Raw genomic sequence first — 18,706 nt, forward strand, 5'->3', positions numbered from 1 at the left:
CTCTAACTGACCCCTTTCAAAACGGGGGGGGAAAACATTTTTGTATCTTATTCTATATTCAGAAAACATATTTTTGGATGTCTTTGTTTCCGTCGGCTGATTCCAACCAGAATGTGTCTGTGCAGTGAGTCGGTGCCCGTGGCCTTATGGGTGTGTGTGTGTGCTGTGGTGGCCGGTTTGGAAATAAAGGAAAACTTTGTCCAACTTCTGAATCACATGGAAGTTTTTGTGCAACAGACCCAACGTTGCTGTTCGACTTCAGTTTGGCTCCGTTCACACTGCAGGACTTCATGCTCAAATCTGACTTGCTGCTCATCTGATTTTTTTTTTTTGGGATGATTGTTTCTATTCTAGGATGTAAACCATATACCACACTAATATGAACTGACAGCAATGTGTATAGGACTTTTCATTAAGCGATTAATAGTCTATAAGTTCCAAAGAGTCCATAAGAGTCCAAAGTGATTCTTCAGATTTCTTCCTCAGTCCGACCAGCAGCCAAAAACCCAAAGTATTACATTTTATAATGATATGAAACAAAGAAAAGCAGCAAATCTTAGGATTTGTGAAGCTGCAACCAGAAAATATTTGGTATTTTTACTTGATAAATGACAAATGATGAATTGATTATCTAATCTATAATTGTCTGTTGATCGACTAATCAATTAATCAACTAATCGTTTCAGCACTAGATGTGTAGAGTAATTGTAACATCTGTTTTTGGTCCAACACTTCTGCTTGTTTCAACACATTTAATTGATGCGTCTTCACAAAACAATATAAAACAAGTCGGCTATTTTCTTTCTTTCTATCTCACTTTCTTTCCATTGTTTTGTCTCGTCCTCCATGCTGCTCAGCCAAGCTGATTAAATGATGACAGGTGAATGGTGTAATGATGTAACTCCAATTTGAAGCGTTCAAATATAAGTCACACGTAGATCTCACACCTCAGGATCTGATTTTTTACCTCATATCCATGTGATCCAGATCAGAATTGTAAAATGCGACTGATTAGAAAACATCAGATCTGAGTCACATGGGAGGAAAAAAAAATCAGAACTGGTGAACTTTCAGCTGCAGTGTGAACGAAGCCTTTTTCTGTGCAGTAAATAAATTAGAAATAACCTCCTCGCGGTTGTTTGCCTCTGCCAATAAACTTTGTTTTATCATTGCAAGGACAGTCTTTATTTATTGAACATATATAATTAATGTGATTATCAGGTCAACTTAAAGGATTTTGGTGTCTGCAAAAGTAAGTGACAGCACTTCCACCGTTTCTGTAGAATGACCCGAGATCGTTTTCTCAGCTACAGTGGTAAGCAAAACATTATGATGTCACAGTGAAGTTGACCTTTGAACTTTTGGATATAAAATGTCATCACTTCATCATTTGATCCTATTAGACATTTGTGTGAAATGATGTCATAAGTAGCGTATGAATTCTTGAGTTATGGCCAAAAAACGTCTTTTGTGAGGTCACAGTGACCTTGACCTTTGACCACCAAATTCTAATCAGTTCATCCTTGAGTCCAAGTGGACGTTTGTGCCAGATGTAATGAAATTCATAAAAATATTTCAAGATACTGTCAGGCAGCAGGAATAGTTTTATACTCAAAATTCACATGATACATATCTGATGTAGATTTTTCCTGTACAAACAAAGCAGTAAAACAAATACAATCCAGATAGGAAACAGATCCTGTGATTTCTAAAGTCCTCAGGAGCAGAAATCAGCCAAATACAGCTAAATGTCGACTGTGTCTACCAGCCACAGTCAATATTATTTTGAGTCTTGTTGTATTCTAAACATATATTTTAAGATGAGCCAGTCTCTGTGTCCGTTAGAAGAGTTGTATTGTAGTAAAACAGTCTGAAGTTTCTAGAAAAACGTCCTTAGTTCCAGTTCAGTCAAACCTACTTGAGCTTCTGTTTCTTCTGAGCCTGGAACTGCTGTGTTTTGCTCTTGATGGACTTGATGAGCAGAGACAGACCGGGATCCATCGCTTTCTTCACGGAAGCTTCGGCCTTCGGAGAGTCGGCGTCCCTCTCCCGTTTCCTCTCCCCCGCGGCGGCTTCCTGTGTGGGCGTGTCCGGCCGGGTGGCGAGGGCGTCCTCCAGGCGGCGCTGCTGCTCCTCCCGGCGCCGCTGCTTCTCGGCCTGGATGCTCTGCGTGGCTCTGGTCTTCTTGTAGCCCGGGTGGGACGGGTCCAGGTTGAACAGGTGGGAGGTGAACATGGCCTGGAAACGAGGGTCTGCAACGTCCACCTGGACACACGGGAGGGGGGGGGTGAGGAGGGGGGGGCGGGTTAGAGTTATTAATCGAAAAAAAAACTTGAAATCACAATGTGAACTTATGCAATTTCCATTTCTTCAGAGAGAGTTTGGATTTGTGAACAAGGAGTTTTAGAGCTGCAGGTGATCTTTGGTCCATGAAAAAAAAAACCTTTCATCAGACTCAAACTCACATCTTGTTTTTTAACAAAATTACTTTTCTTTAAACAATTTTAGAGTTCTAAAATATTTGTAACAAGAAAAACGTCCAATATTACGTATGTCAAATAATCGCAATTTGATTTTTTTTTTTAATATCTTTCAGCTGTAGTTCCAAAATGACACAAGTGTGAACACATACACATAAAGAGGCAGTGAGTGACCTATGACCTTCATCAGCCTCTATTGGTGACCAGCAGGAATTGCAACACATCTGTAGAACTGATCTATCAATCAATCAAACTTTATTTTATAGCACCTTTTGTGCAAGACTGCAATACAAACTGCTTAGCAAGATAAGATCAATATAGAGATGCAACACTATAATAAAGATTGGAATAATATATTAATAGTCATAATAATAGTAATGATAAAAAATATTAATAGTAAAAAAAATATATAATTCAACTCTCTGGCACAGAAACTCAGTAGCTGACCAAGTAACTGAGTCACTGGTATTGATTGGTATTGATCAACAACCTGTCAACCCCCTGCAGATATAATGAGGTTAATTTGTGCTATGGGACAGTGAAAATCTTACTTATTGCCCCTTAAAACAACAATAACACAAAATCAAAACAGCAGCCAGAAGTGAGGCCCTTCTCTCCTAAAACTGTTTCTTTCCTTGTTTATTAATGTTGTGTTTCAGGCCGGTTTCCACTCCAAACCATCTGATGTGATGAATATATGAAACAAGCTGAAAAATACATTCTGCTTTGTTCTTGTGAAGTGACCCATGTGTTAAAAGCCCTGATATTCCCTGACTTCTCCCTGTCTGGAATACAATCTCAGGGTTCCTGCACATTTTCAATTGAAAAATTCCATACTTTTTCCAGACCTTGATTTGTTTTGAAGATTTTGTCTGGTGTTCAATATGATTTACACAGATAGACATCTTGCCCCTGCTAACTAGGTCACATCACTGTATAGATGAAGATTGTTCTTCACAGAGACAAATATCAGAATATGTGAGATGATTGGCAGGGTTCCTACACGCTTTCCATTTTAAAATTCCATATTTTTCCCAGACCCTATGTTCTTGACCGGATTTGATGTTGGTGGGTATTTGATATAATGCATGCTGACAGCGGCTGGGTAATAAGAGCGTCCCTCTATCTGAACATTATTCTTCACATCAACAAAAACTGTGGACTCAAAGTGGCTCTACAACAACATAAAAGCTAGAATTATGTGTGTATCGGACCTGAACCGCAACATTTTCCATACTTTTCCAGACATTTTTTTCAAATTCCCAAACTATTCAAGACCTGGAAATGATCAAATTCATTTTTAATACTTTTCCAGACTTTCCAGACCTGCGTAGGAACAGAAATTCCAGGACGAGTGGGAACCTTAAACTAAAAAACAATGAATTATGGTACTTTAAAGGATTGTACTTAAGTCTTTGTTTGACAAAATTATACAACTTTTCACCAGGTCGATCCTCTATTTTGTTTTTCCAGGTAACTTCAGGTAATGATTTTTGTTCATATAACATTTTGGAATACTGATGGAAGGGTCCAGGACCAAAGCTTAATACAAATGCAAAGTGATTTCCATGCGGACCTGGAAGCTGTCGTCCTCCAGCGGCTCCTCGCTCTTCTTCTGCAGCTTCTTCTTCTTCTGCTTGCTCAGGTTCTGCTGCTCCACGATCTTGTCGTAGTTGAAGTGTTTGTGTCCGGCGTCGTCCTCGTCCTCCATCAGCAGAGCCATCTCCGCCTGCGCGCACACACACACACACACACACACACACACACTATGAGTCCAGCAGCAGAAGACGCTTCAGTGTCTAAACCACCGGCATTACCAAGCAGGTGAAGGGTCAAAGGTCACAGCAGCCTGACACTAGACGGAACAAATCGTCTCTGTGGGGTGAAACCTTCGTAACCCCAATTTTTCCCATGGTCGTCTATAGCAGTGGTTCTCAAATTGCGGGTCAGGACCCCCCAGTAGGCATCTACTACACAAATTTGTTATTGTGTCCAATCTTTCAGATTTATTTTTATTTTTTTTTCACATTTTTGCTTTCTCCTTGTGAAATGCTGAACAGTTCTCAGCCTCTCTGCCTCCTCTGATAATTATTCAAATAAAACAACCTGAAACGGGAAACTTTCTTTGTCTTTCTCTTTCGTTTCGAGCCAAAACGTTTCAGAACCGCTGGTCTACAGGACGAGAAAATTCCGCAACCCTCGTACTGATGAAATCCTGTCAAAACCAGTTAGATCAAAAAAGTTCCTGATAATTTGAAATTTTTGCAGGCAGAAGGTTTTCGACCAACAGCAGTGAAATATTCCTGTGAGCCTCCACTGATGGCAGGTTAGAACTGAACCAGCACTAGAAAAGAGAGAGACAGGTTTCCCTCTGTTTCCCAGCTGCTGGTCACACTGCAGCTCAGGTTGATTCAGGTTAACTGGTTTACAGCAACAGTGATGCAATCCGTTTCCAAACTCGGTCTGGATTTTAAAAGTCCTCTAGAGCCTCAGATGAAACAGACCTGAAGGCTTCAGTCTCTAAAATGAATTAAATCAAACCAGTGAGCTCAGCTGAACTGGTTTCAGTGAACTCCGACCTTTCGTCTCTGCAGCTCCTCTTCCTCCTCGGGCGTTCTCTCCTCTTCCTCCTGCTTCTTGTTTTTCTTCCCCTTCGATTTCTTCTTCAGTTCTGCTGATGGGAGCAGAGACACATGGATATTAAATATTATTTCTTAGAAGAGACGATAAAACAAAATGACGGCATAAGGAGTCAGCATCCAAAATCAAGAACAGACTGGTGGTACTGACTGACTGACTGATAGACTGATAGACTGATAGACTGATAGATTGATTGATTGACAGTATTGATCACCTGTAGCACTGAGCTCTTCAGTGAAGAACGGGTCGCTGAGGTCGACGTCTGGAGGAAGTTCATCATCACTCAGGTCCGACTCTGCTGCTCCCTGCTGAGAGAAACACTCTGAATCAGTGTGTGAAGAGGAGAGGACCTGTGTGTGTGTGTGTGTGTGTGTGTGTGTGTGTGTGTGTGTGTGTGTGTGTGTGTGTGTGTGTGTGTGACACAGACTCCAGCCAGCTCGCTCCCCTCCTGCACAGTGTTGGGTGTTCACCTGTTAGAGTCACATAAAATTCTAGTAGTGTGACAAGTTGACCATTTCAGTTTCAGTTAGCGCTGCACGACTACAGCTAACATGATACTCACAATTGTTGTGCAAGATATTGTGATCAATATTATTGATTACAGTTAGAAGAATGTGGAAACAACATTATTTCATTGCACTTTTTGCATCTTAAATCAGCATCTTGACCACTTTAAACCACAACTGTTTCAAGTGAAATTAAATTGTAAAATACGTTTACACATGATTAAGTTTGTATCCCTAATTTCAGTAATGACTTACCCAATTACCCATAAAAAAAATCTGTTATTACTTTTATCGCGCCCTCTCAATACCAGACTCTAAATATCAGAGTATGTTTAGTTGAATTATCCAAAAACTAAATCCTATCAGCATCCTGCAATTAGTTTCTCACAGTTATTGATCTTCCTCACACTGAGCTGTTCAGATGAGTATTAGTAAAACAGTTTATTTCTCTGGTGGAAGTTTTCCTTCTACTTTGATTCTCTCCAATTAAAGGACGACAGGAACATCGGACATCGACTCTGTTTGGCTTCCTGATCGTTCAGGAGAGCAAACTGACTGATCTGATGTTAGAAGAAGAAGAGAGGAGGAGGAAGAACGACTGGAGGAACTGATCACTGCTGCAGGGAGGAATATGTAAAATAACAATATGACTTGTTATATGTAAAATGAGTAATGAGTAACATCAATCTGATCCAGTCACCTGTTTCTTTTTGGCTTTCTTCTGCTTCTTCTTCTCTTTCTTCTTGTCCAGGAACTCCTCCCAGGGCGTCAGCTGCTCCTTCCCCTCCAGCTTCTTCTTCACCAGCTGCTCCGTCGTTTCCTTCAGACCTGCAGCCGTCAAAATACAGGTCAGACTGGGAGCTACTGGTCAGACTGGGAGCTACTGGTCAGACTGGGAGATATAGGTCAGACTGGGAGCTACTGGTCAGACTGGGAGATACAAGTCAGACTGGGAGCTACAGGTCAGACTGGGAGCTACTGGTCAGACTGGGAGCTACTGGTCAGACTGGGAGCTACAGGTCAGACTGGGAGCTACAGGTCAGACTGGGAGATATAGGTCAGACTGGGAGCTACTGGTCAGACTGGGAGATATAGGTCAGACTGGGAGCTACTGGTCAGACTGGGAGCTACTGGTCAGACTGGGAGCTACAGGTCAGACTGGGAGCTACAGGTCAGACTGGGAGATATAGGTCAGACTGGGAGCTACTGGTCAGACTGGGAGATACAAGTCAGACTGGACAGACTGGGAGCTACAGGTCAGACTGGTCAGACTGGGAGCTACTGGTCAGACTGGGAGATATAGGTCAGACTGGGAGCTACTGGTCAGACTGGGAGCCACTGGTCAGACTGGGAGCTACGGGTCAGACTGGGAGCTACTGGTCAGACTGGGAGCTACAGGTGAGACTGGTCAGACTGGAAGCAACTGGTCAGACTGGGAGCAACTGGTCAGACTGGGAGATACATGTCAGACTGGGAGCTACTGGTCAGACTGGTCAGACTGGGAGCTACAGGTCAGACTGGGAGCTAGCTGAGACTTGTGTAGGAGGAAAGAAGTTCTATCTAAAGTTGATACAATTCCTACTATTCGCCAGTAAAGGTCAGTAAAGGTAATAGATTACTTAATATCCCTCTAATGATCCCCATGGGCAGACTGAACCATATATAGACAACAAATCAAAACATTATTGATCTCTCCTCCAGTCGGGCCCCTGCCTCCTACCTGGCACCCAGGTGATCTCCATCTCCATGTCCTTGTCCTGCTGCAGCTTCTTGTCTTTGTCCTGGATGCTCTTCATGATCTCTCTGTACTTGGCGATCTGCTCAGTGCTTTTCTTCTCCTTCTTCTTCTTCTTTTTCTTCTCCTCCTCCTCCTCCTCTTTGGGTTTATCCTCCACCTTCACAGCAGGCTCTTCTGTCTGTTTAGCTACGACACCAACAGAGGTTATATTATAAATTCATTACATTATAAGAAGTTCAATTTGTAGAATCAGGATTCATATATATTTGCATAGTGCTGTAGTGATAAAACAGAGGTGGGCAAATTATGACTGTGATCATCATAAGGGAAACAACCACCAATAGAAAAACATATCAATTACATATTCAAAAAAAGCATTTTTTCTTAAAAGAAACTCAGAAACTCAAACTGCATCAACAGGAAATCCAAGCTCCGCCCACACTGTATGATTGACAGGTGATCTGTGGGAAGTGCAGATGGGTGTTAACAGTTCCACCCTTACCCTCTGCTGTCTGGTCTTCTTTGTTCTCCTGCTTTCCAAACTCAAACCCTCCGTATCCTCCCTCCTCTTCCTCCTCCTCCTCTTCTTCGCTGGAGGAGGCCAGGTAGGCGTTGAAGTCCATGTTCAGCAGCTCGTCCTTGTTGAACTTCCTGTTCAGGGCCGTCACGCGGTCGTGGTCCGTCTCGTCCCACGTCAGCTCCACCTGATCGGTCCAACAGGAACACATCACTCTCATGTTGTTTGTCTTAACTGCTTCTTCTCTTTTCTTTTTTGTCTTACTTTAAGGGAAGACGATACGTTTTTGGGAGATTGTCCTGCTGGTAAACTCAGCTGCTAACTGATGAGAACAAAGACACCAAAATCATCCATGTGTTCCCAGTAGATCATTTGCTCCGGTGCTCCATGCTAACTCTTTAGCGTACACTATGTTGAGTGATAGTAGCTCCATGCTAACACTTTAGCGTACACTATGTTGAGTGATAGTAGCTCCATGCTAACACTTTAGCGTACACTATGTTGAGTGATAGTAGCTCCATGCTAACTCTTTAGCGTACACTATGTTGAGTGATAGTAGCCCCATGCTAACACTTTAGCATACACTATGTTGAGTGATAGTAGGCTCCATGCTAACTCTTTAGCATACACTATGTTCAAGATTCCCTTTATTGTTATTGTACAAGTACAACGAAATTTCGATTGCAGCTCCCTGAGTTTGATGCATAACAAACTAAACAATAATCAACAAGTAAATAAGTTGTTGAGTGATAGTAGCTCCATGCTAACACTTTAGCGTACACCATGTTGAGTGATAGTAGCTCCATGCTAACTCTTTAGCGTACACCATGTTGAGTGATAGTAGCTCCATGCTAACACTTTAGCGTACACTATGTTGAGTGATAGTAGCTCCATACTAACTCTTTAGCGTACACTACGTTGAGTGATAGTAGCCCCATGCTAACACTTTAGCATACACTATGTTGAGTGATAGTAGCCCCATGCTAACACTTTAGCATACACTATGTTGAGTGATAGTAGCTCCATGCTAACTCTTTAGCATACACTATGTTCAAGATTCCCTTTATTGTTATTGTACAAGTACAACGAAATTTCGATTGCAGCTCCCTGAGTTTGATGCATAACAAACTAAACAATAATCAACAAGTAAATAAGTTGTTGAGTGATAGTAGCTCCATGCTAACACTTTAGCGTACACCATGTTGAGTGATAGTAGCTCCATGCTAACTCTTTAGCGTACACTATGTTGAGTGATAGTAGGCTCCATGCTAACAGTTTAGCACAGTGTATGCTAAACATGAGCAACTTGATCACACTTGAAACAAGACAAATGCGTTGAAGGTGTTTACATGTTCTGATCGGTATATTGATGACAGTAAATGTGAATACTCCACATTCTGTTACTGCGATAACATTCAGCTCCCACTAAGAGCATAATGGCACTAATGTAATCGGAGTACAGCGTTTACATGAGTTCTGCCTTGCTCAGCTCATCATCATGTTAAACACAAAATTACAATCAAACTTTTTGTGTGTATGTAACTGTGTTCACTGCAGCAGTTTGCAGTCTTGTTATACAGTATATTCACTCCATCCTACACTGTGCAGCACTGTGACTTTACCTTTGAGGTGGCGCTGGCTGAGGAGGTGAACAGTTTGGGGGTGTAGGCCGACAGGTCCACGTCCGTCGCCACGTCTTTGGGCTCGTCCTCAAACCTGACGCCGTCAGGAATGAACCTGTGGCACAGAGGGATTTTAACAGAGATTTCAAAAGGAAAAAGATGGACACACTCTTCTCTCACCGTGCGTTCACACTGTGAGCAAACAGATCTACTGACTCTGTCTGGACTCATCAGCTGATGTAAATGTATGGTACATGTTGTTGTGGTTTGCTATAATTTAGACTGTGGTTTATGTGTTTTTTATGTTACTGTGTGTTTTTACAGTTAGCCTTATCCGTAAACCAACTTTCTGAATAACATTTTTAAGGTCCCACACTTTTCCATACCGAATTTTGTGACTGGATTTGAAGGTTTTGGTCAGTGATCAATATAATCTATTTCCTAATAATGGCTGGGAAATATATCTAAACTGGGCCACATCACTACATACAACATCTTAATTTGAACCACTCCATTTTGAAATGGCAGTGGGTGTTGAAACAGAAAAACTGAAAGTTTTTTCATACTGTTCCGAGTTTTTTTGTGTACTTCTCAAACTTTTCAAGACTTGGAAATGATCAAATTAATTTTCCTTACTTTTCCAGAAAGTATAAGAACCCTGTGAATTTAATGCAGCACCTCTACTCTTGTTGTCTGAGCATAAACCTCTGCCTTCATCGTTATTTTTCCTTATGAATCATTATAGTTTGGTAAATCTAAAGCGTGTGTCCAGGCAGGTTCAGGTGTGTCTCCTCTCACCGCAGGTCCAGGATGGAGCAGCTGCTCTCGTACTCGAAGCCGTCACACTCCTGGTAGATCTTGGCGGCGGTGTCCGGCGAGTCGCACTCCACCACGGCGTAGAAATACTTCAGACGCTTGAACTGGTAGTCACGCATCTTCTCCCTGTAAACCCTGGGAGGGGCAGAGACACCAGACACCAGACTGATGATCCAAACACAGACTGTCACACTGCTGAGTCTTTCAAGGTCTTTGGTTTGTATTAGACAGGTTGTTATTGTTCTTTAGTGTCAGCTAATGTTGGCCATTTCATCATATTCAAATTCATTAAGGTTTTATTTTATTCAATACATTATAGTTCACAAAAAAGACTTGGATGGAAACTCAGGTTACGAGACGAGTGGCTTCCAGGAGGCTCAGAAACCAAAACACATTCAGTCATTTCAAAACTGGACAGGTGTCAACTAGAGCCGGGCAATAATTGTTATCAAAAACTCATGAATCAAACATCAATTGTATTATTTAACGTGATTTTGCATAGGTATGCCATGTCATGATGTATATCAATATTGAAAAAAGTCGTATCATGATCTTGATTTCAAAACATCACCCAGCTCCAGTGTCACCTAAAAATAAGTTTGAGTTCCGGAAAAGCTGAGAATTTTGGAGATAAAAAGGTTTTGACAGTGTGTGTGTGTGTGTGTTTTAAGTGTGTGTGTGTGTGTGTGTGTGTGTGTGTGTGTGTGTGTGTGTGTGTTACCTCTCCTCCTCATTGTCCTCCTCTGGGTCCTGTGGCAGGGCCTTGAGCTCCAGCGGGCCCTGGGTCACCTCCACCAGCATCCTCTCCTTCCCAAACTCGGACGGGTATATCTGGACCACAACACCCAGCATGCACTGCTGTCAACAACTATACTTCTCTCTCTCTTTTACATATAAAACAAGCCAACTGTGTGCAGTCTGTCCTGCTCTTCTCTCTCTCTCTCTTTCTCTCCACTAAACACGCTGCGGTGCCTCAGCATGGCATCAATGTGCCATTCAGCGCGCTTTTATTTTGAAAGTGTCTGGACCAGATTTATCAATATGCAGTATTGTATAAATAGTGCAATTTCTTTATTTTCTTATTTTTTTAATTACCTATTTTATTTTATGAACTAATTTTTGTATTTATGATTTTTTTGTGGGTTCTAAATAATTCTTGTTTGTTCATGTTTGTACTTACTTGGTACTGCTTGTCCTACTAAAACTTGAATAAAAACTTGACTGACAAAAAAAAAAAAAAGAAAAAACTATGCAGAAGTATAGATTTGGTTTTTTTTTTGTTTTTTTTGCTATGTTCACAAATGTAAATGAAATGAATTTGACCCAGGGGATCAATAAAGTGCAACCTTAAAAAAAAGCTGAGCTGGAAAACTACAATATAGCCACAACCCCCTGCCACAGCGGTTTTCAACGTGGGGTCCGGGGACCACCAGGGGTCCCTTGAGGGGGTTCCAGGGGGTCCCCAGTAAATCGATGAATTATTAAACTTCAACATTATTTAATTTACAAGAAGTTAACACAGTTAGAGAATGTAGAAGAATGACTGTTCTGATCATAGTTTCTCTGTTATCTCTCTACCTACAATACAGACAGTCATGGAATTCTGGACAAAATCATATCTAACAATATAAATATTCTCAGATTTGGGACTGAGAGACAAAATCTCATCAAATGGGGGTCCGTGGCTCTAATGTGGACTAAATTAGGGGTCCATGATATGAAAAAGGTTGAGAATCACTGCTCTGCCAGACAGTCGGACAGCAGCTTACAGTTATTGAATCTGCTTTTTGGAGGAAATTTGCCACTAAGTCTTGTCTTCTCCAGATGATTAATCAAATTCCCTGTCGTTCCCTGTCTGGAGCCCAGTGTTCAGCCTGGTGGAGACAGGCAGGAGCAGTGAGGAGCGTTACCTTGACTCCCAGCACCACTCCTCCTTTGGGTTTGAAGGAGTTGAATAAAGCCAGCAGGTCTCTGGCCTTCATCCGGTCCCAGTCCATGTTGCAGACCGCCAGCCTGGAAGAAACCTGACAGAGAAACAACACATCTGACTGATCCAGAAACCATGGTAACAGACAGGATCATGGCATAAACTGATATCTGAGCTAATCTGAGCCATTTCCTCAGTTCTAGTGTTTCTTCTATTTCCCATAAGCCCCAAAGACGAGATTAAATTAATTTCATTTATTTATTTCTAGAGCACTTATGTAAACATGGTTACAAAGTACTTCACAAAAATAAAATAAGAATAAAAAGTGCCTGACAGAAAGCAGATATTAAGGAAAAGGAGAAGCAATAGCAGACAATAATAAACAACAATAAAATGTGTATAAAATAAACAATAGAGTATAAAGAAATGGAATATCTAACATACAGATTTAAATGTAAAACGATTTTTTTAAGACTTGGACATCCTTCTTTAAATATGCTGCTAAAAGACTTATGAATACTGTATTAAAGGGAATGATGGATTGCAGTACTGAAAATTGGCAAAGTTACATTTTTGGGTCATAAGGTAGTATATTTATTTATTTGTTGATTGATTATTATTTATTGATTTCTGTGCTTTGTTTTCTGAGTTTTCTTAACATTCTAAATCTTTTAATTTATTTACTTTAATTATAATTTGTTCCTTTTTTTCCCTTTTTTCTCTCCAGATGTTTAGTTGTTGCCTCACTGTCGATTGTAATGGACTGAGCGTTTCATTATACTTATACATACATGGATGCTATGACATTTTTCACAACATATTTATGTGATTGTGTGCAATCATTTCTTTGAGTATATTATGTGCGATATGTGTCGTGTATCAGGGATCTAAGTCAGATGTTTAGTTCTTGTGGCCACTGTGTATTGTTGAATTTGTCTGTGTTTGTGTTTAAAAGCATAATAAAAATATTGTTAAAAAAAAAAAAACAGACAGGATCACAGCACTTTGCACTTCTCTTTCAAATCCCTCTTCTTTTATTGATTTTATGGGTTGAATTATTTGCCTTTATACTCTATTGTTTCTTTTATACACATTTTATTGTTGTTTATTATTGTCTACTATTGCTTCTCCTTTTCCTTAATATCTGTTTTCTGTCAGGTACTTTTTATTCTTATTTTATTTTTGTGAAGTACTTTGTAACCATGTTTACATACGTGCTCCAGAAATAAATTAAATGAAATTAATTTAATCTCGTCTTTGGGGCTTATGGGAAATAGAAGAAACACTAGAACTGAGACAGAGGAGACCAAACGGTTTACAGTGATGATGATGTAATGATGATGTAATGATGATGTAATGCGAGCCCCCTCACCTCGTCGTTGCGTGGAGCGTCCTTGCACAGCTCCCCCCAGTCGTGCTCGATCTCCTCCTCCTCGCGCCGCAGGATGGCGTCCACATCGTCTTCGTCGTCTTCGTCGGAGCTGGTCTCCACGTTGCCCTTCCCCCGGGCCAGGTCCGGCTCGCTGTCGCTGTCCTCTTCCTCTGATGACGAGTCCAAACCAGACTCCTCCTCCTCCTCCGAGCCGCTCTCCGCTTCATCATCATCATCGTCGTCGTCGTCATCTTCATCATCCTCCTCCTCCTCCTCCTCGCTGTCATCTGTAACGCCGTCTCCCAGATCCACGTTGGCCTGATCTACGGTTTGCTGCTGCTCCTCATCGTCTTCATCGTCTTCATCATCTTCACCTGGGAAACATATATTCCAGTCAGGTCATTACACTCACAGCCGTCTACAATGTAGAAAATGGCCACCAGCAACCAGCTACCTGCTGATAAACTGGTTGTAGCTGCTAGGTTACGAGGAGCATCATGGAGCCCGTTCTCCTCCACTGTTCCACATGCTGTTTCACAGAGGTGGAAGAAGTATTCAGATCTTTGACTTAAGTAAAAGTAGAAATACCACAGTGTAAAAATACTTTGTTACAAGTAAAAATCCTGCATTCAAAATCTTACTTAAGTCAAAGTACAAAAGTATTAGCATCAAAATACTTAAAGTAGCAAAAGTAAAAGTACTCATTATGCAGAATGGCCCATTTCAGAATCATATATATCATGTTATAATTATTGATGCATTAATGTGTTCATCACTTTAATGTTGCAGCTGGTAAAGGTGGAGCTAATTTTAATTACTTTATATACTTCTGGGTAGCTTAACCTATAAAAATATATCATCATTTATTAGTTGATTTATAATTTGTATTAATAATCTAAATCTGCAAAATAACTAGTAACTAAAGCTGTCAAGTACAATATTTCCCTCTGAAATGTAGTGGAGTAGAAGTATAAAGTAGCATCAAATGGAAATACTCAAGTAAAGTACAAGTACCTCTAAATTGTACTTAAGTACAGTACTTGAGTAAATGCACTTAGTTACTTTCCACCACTTGCTCTTTCACCATGCTCACTGTCACCAACAGAAACAAACTCCTCAAAATCACACACATCGCCTCTAAGTCTCCCTACTCCCAACCTCCCATCTCTCACTGACCCTGCCATCACCCGTAAAGCCCGTATCACAGCACACGACCCCAGCCACCCCCTAAACTCATGCTTCACCCTACTCCCATCTTAGCCTGGTAAGCCCGTCCTGATCACGTGACCTCACATTCTGATCCGTGATTCACATTCACGGATCAGTCTGGACTTCTAGCCGCCCACATCGACTTCCTGAAATTACATTGTAACCGGGCCAATCAGGGCCTTTTATTAGACTGTTCTCTTTGCAAAGAAGGCAAAAATCGTTCACTTCTGTAGAAGACACAGCTTGTTTAATCCTTGCTAACGTTACCGTGTTTATCCCGTGTTTATCCCGTGTTTCCACTGAACGCCGCACCATGATGGCGTCACGTGTTTTGTTACGCTGATTGGCTGAAGGAGTTTGTCTGTCAAGGCAAGTACTCCTGCCCACTGAAATCGATGTGGGCGGCTAGAAGTCCAGACTGATCCTAAATGAAATATTGTGGTGCTGCAGAGATGTCCTGGCCTACACATCATATTCTACAGACTTAAGAAAACATCTTTGTTTGGTACAGATCCCCGTAAAAATCACACCATAATCATTTTAATACGTTTTTCAATGAAAATGAGAATAATGATGCAAAAATGATCATTCCCTCTAATATCGCAAATCATATCGCAATTGCAATATCAGTCAAAATAATCGCAATTAGATATTTTTTCAAAATCGTTCAGCCCTAGAATAAACACATGATTCTCCTGGTTCAAAGCTTTGTAGATGCAGATCGCTACACAGACCCTCTGGCCCCGCCCACAACCGGCTCTACTCACCCTCTTCAAAAACTCTGACTCCTCGCACCAGCGGCTCTCCTTTCACTTTACCGTCTCTGCTCTGCACCGCTTTGACCGCTCCCTCCGACTGCTCTTTGATCTTCTTCTTCTTCTTCTTCTTCTTCTTCTCCTTCTTGCCCTTCACATCCTCCTTGTCCTCCTCCTCCTCCTCTGAGTCGGACAGTTTGTAGAAGCGCTTCAGGTCCTCGGTGGAGGTGTGGTTGATGGGACGGCCTCGTTTGTCCACGGTGTATTTCACCTTGAAGCGTTTGTCGTGAAACATCGACTGGAAGCGCTTGTCGATCTTGACTTTGCTTTCCTTCTCGGGCATTTCCCAGAAGCGCGGGTCCTTCTGCACCCGCAGGAAGCGCTCATCGCCACCTTGGCTCTTTTTGGAAGACATGGCGGCCGATTCAGAGCGTCACCTGGGAAGAAAACAGGACAACTAGTCAGTGACAATTAGCAAAAGTGGAAGACAATAAGGCTGCAACTAACGATTTTTTGTTTTCCGATTAATCATTTAGTTTATGAAATGTCAAAAATAATGGTAAATGCCCATCACAAGTTACCAGAGCCCAAAGGGATTCTTAAAGTCTTCCTCAGTTTGACCAGCAGACAAAAAACACAAAGTATTCAGATATAAAACAGAGAAAAGCAGCAAAGCTTAGCATTTGTGAAGCTGAAACCAGAAAATGTTTGGTATTTTTACTTGATAAAACGATTAATCGATTCTCAAGATTATAATCGATCAATCTTCTGTTGATCAACTAACCGACTAATCGTTTCAGGACTAGAAGACTCAGAAGATTCAGCATCTTCCTGTCCTGTATGCCCTGTGCCTGTCCTGTATTCCATGTATTAGTGTGGATTTAAAAGTATTTGCACAAACGCATCTAAAGGCTGCTGCTTCTGAATCACATGGAACTCAGTCAAATCCAGGGCTGCAGTACTCAAGTCCGGACACCAGAAAAACTTTCTAACGTCTCGGACTTGACTCAATCTTGTGCCTACTCAACTTTTTTCCTGCCTTTCTAAAATAAAGGGATAATTTTATTGATTGTTTGGTTTCATTTCTCCCCCAGCACCACAAACTTCTCTGCACTGATCAGCTGGATGATGGAGGGTTTTAGTCCAGAGCTGCTGCAGGTAGATCAGATACATCTCTGTTCATCCTTAACAAACTCCTTAAGCATTATGTTTACATTTGGAAAGACATGCACACTATTTACTGACTATTTTGTCTTGAATTGGACTCAATTTTTGCTCTCGGTCTCCATCTCGACCCCTCTGCACCTGGTCTTGTCACTGACCTGGACTCATTTAAGGAGGTCTTACCTAACTGTTACAGCCCTCATCAGACCAGCTGTTAGAATCACAGCAGCAGTGGTGGAAAGTAACTAAGTACATTTACTCAAGTACTGTACTTAAGTACAATTTTGAGATACTTGTACTTTACTTGAGTATTTCCATTTGATGCTACCTTATACTTCCACTCCACTACATTTCAGAGGGAAATATTGTACTTTCTACACAATGGATAATATAACAAGGTTTTAAAATACAACACATTGTTAAAGATGAAACCAGTGGTTTCCAACCTTTTTGGCTTTTGACGTCTTACAAAAAGCAGTGTGTAGTCGGGTCACATTTCAGATGTCTATGAGTTGTTAACAGCTCCACCAAATAGTGATTTTTCCCTCTAAACCTCACATGGTTTCATTTCAATAAATGTTCAAATGATCCAATATTTCAGCAAAAATCAAAGATTAGAGAAAAAGTCCAAAAACTGAAAACAGATTTGTGTATCAGAACTTTGTTTTTTCTTCTTTCCTCTCCCATTAATCATCTCGCGACCCCTCAGATTTATCTGGTGACCCTTTGGAGGGGCCCAACCCCTAGGTTGGGAACCACTGGAGTAAACTAGCTAACTGTATATAAAGTAGTTCAAACTAGCTCCACCTCCAGCAGCTACAACAGTAACATGCTGCTTACACACTGATGCTTCAGTATTAATAATCTAATGATGTCATATATAATAAAATATCAGTCAGAGGGACCAAACCACTACTTTTACTTTAATACTTTAACTACATATTGCTGCTAATACTTATGTACTTTTACTTAAGCAGGATTTTTCATGCAGGACTTTTACTTGTAATGGAGTATTTTTACATTGCTGTATTGGTACTTTTACTTAAGTAAAGGATCAGAGTACTTCTTCCACCACTGAGCAGCAGCATTAACACCTGAGTGAGTGACAGAGCATCAACTCTGCAGCTGGCAAACCAACATGAGCCTGGGAAACTGAGCTGTTGTTTTACTTCTGCTCTAACATGCTAATAAACAAAACCACCATGTCTGTCTGTAACATTTCTATCCCAGATACCATCAGCAGTAGAGCTATCAGCTAGCTTAGCACCGAGTTAGCATGTAAACAACACTGCCGTACAGTCTGTCAGAGTCACGGCTGAAACACACAGCACAGCAGCCGACACTGAGCATGCGCTTTCAGAAACAGGCACTATAATACGCTTATGATACGGTAAAATAATACTAAATAATACACAAATCAAACTGTACCAAAAAAATCTCCAGTCCTCTTCTCTACACGTGTTTTCCCAGCATGCAACGCTCCCGTGACCTTTTTTTTTCTTCCCGCCCCTTTTCTGCTAAGGCAAGCGAAGTGGGACAAATCAGACAAACAGGAGAAAAGTCAAACAGGTAATTATGTTCCCGTAACGTAGCGTTAAAAACGTTGCTTTTATACTTATACTTTTATACTTTTATACTTTTATACGTAGACGTATTATTGATGCTCCTATTAGGAAGACAAGGGTTTTGCTGTTTAGGTTTTTAGTTTTGCAGTGTAACCCAAGCTAGGAGACTTTAATTTATGTACTTTTTTTCAGTTTAGCAGGACATCACCTTTTCAATAGTCTATAACAACAGTGAATGACAATACAACGTTACACTTTTCCCAAAAGAAAGTTGTGACCTTGATAACTATTTCTATTGAGTTACAGTTCCCTAAGCTACTTTGTGTGCATTCTAGCTATAGTGGAGCTTTTGTATTATTTTTTTTTTCTAGTATTAAAACTGAACTACCAATATT

General features: G+C 40.9%; 1 protein-coding gene across 4 annotated transcripts; it reads right to left on the reverse strand.

Annotated features, from left to right (window-relative positions):
• Positions 1–1,581: 1,581 nt before the first annotated feature.
• Positions 1,582–18,255, reverse strand: esf1 (ESF1, nucleolar pre-rRNA processing protein, homolog (S. cerevisiae)). 4 transcript variants are annotated; one of them, XM_071529007.1, is made up of 14 exons: positions 18,175–18,255; positions 15,595–16,019; positions 13,619–13,992; positions 12,230–12,343; positions 11,041–11,150; positions 10,302–10,454; positions 9,504–9,618; positions 7,867–8,068; positions 7,347–7,550; positions 6,327–6,454; positions 5,335–5,425; positions 5,060–5,151; positions 4,057–4,209; positions 1,582–2,265 (listed from the first exon to the last, which is right to left on the reverse strand). In XM_071529007.1, the coding sequence occupies exons 2-14, from the start codon at positions 15,995–15,997 to the stop codon at positions 1,915–1,917; spliced, it is 2,490 nt and encodes an 829-aa protein (XP_071385108.1). In that variant the 5' UTR covers positions 15,998–16,019; positions 18,175–18,255; the 3' UTR covers positions 1,582–1,914. The 4 variants fall into 4 exon arrangements, with proteins under 4 accessions (XP_071385108.1, XP_071385107.1, XP_071385106.1 ...); XM_071529006.1 differs by having other exon boundaries at positions 5,060–5,154; XM_071529005.1 differs by having other exon boundaries at positions 5,335–5,428.
• Between the last annotated feature and the right edge of the window lie 451 nt (positions 18,256–18,706).

This window comes from Centroberyx affinis, unplaced genomic scaffold (assembly GCF_046629955.1).
Source record: "Centroberyx affinis isolate AG114_WGS23_722 - 3 ecotype Tasmania unplaced genomic scaffold, CSIRO-AGI_Caff_v1 ptg001752l_1, whole genome shotgun sequence".
NCBI lineage: Eukaryota > Metazoa > Chordata > Actinopteri > Beryciformes > Berycidae > Centroberyx > Centroberyx affinis.